Below are 4,772 nucleotides of genomic sequence, written 5' to 3'. Positions count from 1 at the left end.
TCTTCTCCCGATATCAAAGGCTGTGTTTAACATTGGCCAAAGAAACCTCCCCTTACACACCATGGGCTTCCCATCTGCTCACCTCTGAGCAGCTGCTACTGCTTTTTTGCCCTAGTGTCTAGGATGCTATTTTACTCACACAAGGGGGTGGCTCCCAGTGGTGCCCACATCAGCACCCTCATTCAATATTTATTTATTTTTAGTTTTAAACATTCACTTCCATAAGATTTTGAGTTTTAAATTTTCTCCTCCTCCCATTTCCCCTCCCCACCTTGAGATGATGTACAATCCAATATAGGTTCTACATATACATTCATGTTAAATATAGTCATTCAGTATTTTTAAAAAATATTTTCGTGATAATCTTTTTTTAACATTACTGTAAATTCTCGATTACCACCCCTGCCAATAGAATCCTCCTTTTTTAATTAGTGAAACTTAAATACATAATAAGAAAAGAAAAATAAACATATTATAAACTTAAATATTGAAACTTAACTACAGAACAAAAAAAAGAGAAAAAAGCATGTCGTGCATAGCAGAACATATGAGAGGATTAAAAATATATAGCAATAAATGTCCATTTCAAGAAAGCCTATATAATAAATACTACGTGTTGTGTTGAGAGCTGTCCATCTTTTCTTTGTTTCCTTATTAGTTTTCTTTTGTTCTCTGCTGTGAACTTTTTACTTTGTTGTTTTTTCCCCCTTCCTCACTCCTGCTCCAGAAGGCTACAATTAAGTGCTGATATATTTATGTATAGATGTAGATATATGGATACACATACACACATGCACACACACATGCACACACACAGACATACACTTTCCCTAACAAATTCTACTTCTGATCTTTGTTTTTATGTTTGTGCATATCTCTTATTTCCTATCCCTCCTAACTTCTCTACTTTACATCTGCCTACTACCTTGTCCTCCTGTTACTTAACCCACCCTCCTCTCCAAGGATCCCTCCTTTGTCTTCTCATTCACATTAATCTAAATACACTTCTATATCCCCTTTTAACCTATTTCCTCACCTTCATCTCTAGAGGTCCCTCCCTTATTCTCTCCCCTCTCCTTATCCCCTTAACATTTTATTTCTTTCAGAATTTAGAAGACTTTTATACTCTTCTAGATATATATGTATTTTTCCCTCTTGAATCCTTCCCAATGAAAGTAGGTTTCCAGAATTAACAGCCATCCTCCCCCATCTAATTCCTCTGTGTCATTCTTCCTATTGTACCTCATATGTATAAAATAATTATACTTTTTAGCTCTTCCTAAACAGTTTTACTTTTTAAATCCATATTATACTCAAGTCTGCTCCAATCTTTCTTACAAACTACCCAATTATTAATAACAATCTTAGACACATTTTACAGTTTACACATATGAAAAGTAAACAGTCTGTGGACCCCTTTTTTTGCAAATAAATATAATCAAGCAAAGCAAATGAACATGTTGGTAATGTAAACAAATGTGGACTTCCTTGCTCTGCTGAGAGGTGGGAGATATGCTTCACCCTTAGTCCTCTGCATGATTGGTCACTACACTGACCAGAGTTGCGAAGTCTTTCAATATTTTTTTCTTGATGGTATTATGATCATTATAAAAATTGTTCTCTTGGTTCTGTTTACTTTGCTGGTCTTGGAGGCAAGGGTCACATGAAGGAGAAAGTTCTCTTGTTGAGAAGAAGTCTCAGGGCATTCTTCATGTCCTGGTTCCTCAGGCTATAGATGAAAGGATTGAGCATGGGGGTCACTATGGTATAGAAGATGGCAGCTAAAATGTCTAAATTGTCCAGATGAGTGGAGGAGGGGAGAAAATACACCCCCATAATGGCCCCATAGAAGATAGACACACTACAGAAGTGGGAACCACAGGTGGAAAAGGCTTTACACTTACCTCCAGTGGATGGGATCCCAGAATGGCTAAAATAATGTGAATGTAGGACACTATGATTAGAACAAATGGGGTGCCAACCAAAAATCCTCCCACAATTACAATCTCCAGGTCATTGATGTAGGTATCAGAACAAGAGAGCTTGAGCAGGGCTGAAAGGTCACAGAAGAAGTGGGGGATTGTATTCTCTGCACAAAAAGACAACTGCTTTACTAGAAGGGTATGTAACAAAGAACAGCTGTTAGTGATGATCCAGGATCCAGACACAAATAGGATGCAGACTCTGGGTCTCATTACCATTGAGTAATGGAGTGGGTGGCAGATGGCTATGTATCTGTCATATGCCATCACACCTAAGAGGAAGTCATCCAGTCCAACAAACAAGGTGAAAAAGTACATTTGAGTCAGGCACTTCATGTAGGAGATGGTGGGATCCTGGGTGTAAATGTTTACTAACACCTTGGGGACTGTGGTAGAGATAAAACAAATGTCAGCAAAAGAGAGGTTGATGAGGAAAAAGTACATGGGGCTATGGAGGTGAACATTGGAACATATGGCTAGGATGATAAGTAGATTCCCAGATACTGTGATCAAGTACATCCCCAGGAATAGTGGAAAGAGGAGCTGTTGGTGCTCAGGCCACTTGGAAAGCCCCATTAGGAGGAACTCTGATAAGCTCGTCAAGTTTCCTTTGTTCATCCTTTTAACAAAAGTCATAGAAAAATAGAACTATAAGGAACCTTGCATAACATCTAGTCCAATCAATTCCTTTTTTACAGATGAGGAAACTGAGGATAATAACAGAGAAGTGGTTTGCTCATAGTTAACATAGTTAATGGTAGAGAAAAGCCCAGAAATTAGCTCTGCAGAATCCCAGCCAAGATCTCTTTTAAACATATTGCTCTTTGTGACAATATTAATAATTAAACAAGAACTTGAATTCATCAGTGATCTCTAAGTGGCCAAGTGAAAAGAGCCCTAGATTTGGAATCAGGAAGACTCATCTTCCTGATACTTACTACCTGTGTGACCCTGGGTAAGTCCCTTAACACGGTTTGCCTCAGTTCCTATCTGTAAAATGAGCTGGAGAAGGAAATGGCAAACCATTCTAGTCTTTTTGCCAAGAAAACCACAAAATAGGGTCATGAGAGATGGGTATGACTGAAATAAGTGAACAACAATAAACAAGCAGTCATCCCTGGAACCTCTGGATTTTTGCTGATCTTCTCAGCCGACAAGGCACATTAATTTCATATTTTGCCTCTTTGGTTCATTCATTCGTTTGCTCCAAACTACTGTTCTCAACTTATCTCCCATTACTCACCTTCACAAAATCTTAGTTCCAGTGAATGCTCACTTATTGAATACTTACTATAATTTTCAGCCTCTGAGCTTTAAACAATATTTGTACTCCTTTCCTGGTAATCTTTCTCAATATAACTGGTTTCCTTGGTTATATTGTATATTTTGCTTAAAAATATTATCTGATAATAGATACAGAGGCTTCCCCAGGCTGCTAAAAGGATCCATGACACAAAAAGTTGAGCCTCTGGATTCAATTATTTCTAAGGTCTAATTCCTATGAATCACTGATTGCTAGCTTGGAGTAGAAATGGGTAACTATCTCTCACTTACCTCTTCACACACCCTCTGCTTCAATCAGATGCACCACTAGCTGTTCTCTGAATACAATCTAATCTTTCTGATATGTTGTCCATGTTCTTACTTCTGCCTAGAATGTATAAATTTGCCCCTCCCACATACCTCCTGTCCTTCTGCAACTCTATCTGTTAAAATCCAACCCTATCTTTTGATGCCTGGCTGAAATGCCATTGCTCCAGAAAGCCCATCCTAATTCTTTTCTACTAGGGATTCTTTACCAGGGATCAATGAACTCAAAAAAATTGATAGCTGCATTTCAATACATTTGGCTTCCTTTTAAATCCTCTGTATTTTATTTTGTTCATTAAAAGAGAAGGGGTCCATAGGCTTCACCAGACTACCAATGGGAAACATGATAAAATAAAAGTTAAGAACTCCTGCCCTACACAAAAGCACTATCTCTCCCTCCTATGAACTTAGAATTTATCACATTCTGTCTTATATAATTGTTACTGGTGTCCATATTTTTTTTGGCTCTCAGAGGCTGTTAATTTCTTTGAGAGTGAGGAACAATTAAGGAATAAGGAGTATACCTTGGTAGGGTATAGAATGAAGCACTAACTAGACACTTATTAATGTTATTGAATGCAAGGAAAGGGTAAATGACAACACATGTGGTAACAATTTGATTCAATAACATAATTGACTTCTCCAGACATTCTTTACCAAGTGCCTAACGTGGCCATTTTATCTAGCTTCTCACTTGAGTTGACCTTATTGTTAGTCAGAGCATGAGTCTCTATTTGGTATGTAGGTCTTTAGGTCTTTGAAACATCCCAGGGAGTTTGGGACATGATCAGCTGAGAGATGCTGCCCCGCAGTAATCTCAAATTGGGCTGAGAGAAAGAGAAAGACTTGGACATTTCTGTGCCTGTGTCCTTGTGTCCATATCTGTCTCCAAGCATGCTTGTTTGTCTCTGTGTATACCTGTTCCTGTATTTGTGTGTTTCTGTGTCCTTACATGTGTCTCTGCATGCTTGCGTGTGCCCGTGAGTTTATTTCAGAATATCTGAGTGTGTCCCTATCTGCATCAGAGGAAGATTTTCTAATTCCCACTCCCTAGTCTCTTACCTTGTCAGTATGTTCTGATCTCCTAAAGTTGCCAACCTACCTTGTTCTGCTACCTCTTCCACAGTGAGTAGTTCACAGTGAGAAGGTGGTTGAGAATGCAGGGACCTTCTCCACTAGAAATGATGAAAATAGATGGGG

At 38.5% G+C, this 4,772-nt stretch overlaps 1 protein-coding gene across 1 annotated transcript; it reads right to left on the bottom strand.

The window, feature by feature from the left end:
* Positions 1–1,659: 1,659 nt before the first annotated feature.
* Positions 1,660–2,600, bottom strand: LOC110193247 (olfactory receptor 1f45-like). The gene is given in 2 exon segments (XM_020964919.2): positions 1,660–1,922; positions 1,925–2,600. Coding segments are annotated over 2 exon segments (939 nt in total).
* Positions 2,601–4,772: the final 2,172 nt, after the last annotated feature.

The sequence above is a fragment of the Phascolarctos cinereus genome, unplaced genomic scaffold, assembly GCF_003287225.1.
Source record: "Phascolarctos cinereus isolate Bilbo 61053 unplaced genomic scaffold, phaCin_HiC Scaffold_2;HRSCAF=192, whole genome shotgun sequence".
NCBI classification, from domain to species: Eukaryota; Metazoa; Chordata; class Mammalia; order Diprotodontia; family Phascolarctidae; genus Phascolarctos; species Phascolarctos cinereus.
This window is presented reverse-complemented; position numbering and strand designations above follow the sequence as displayed.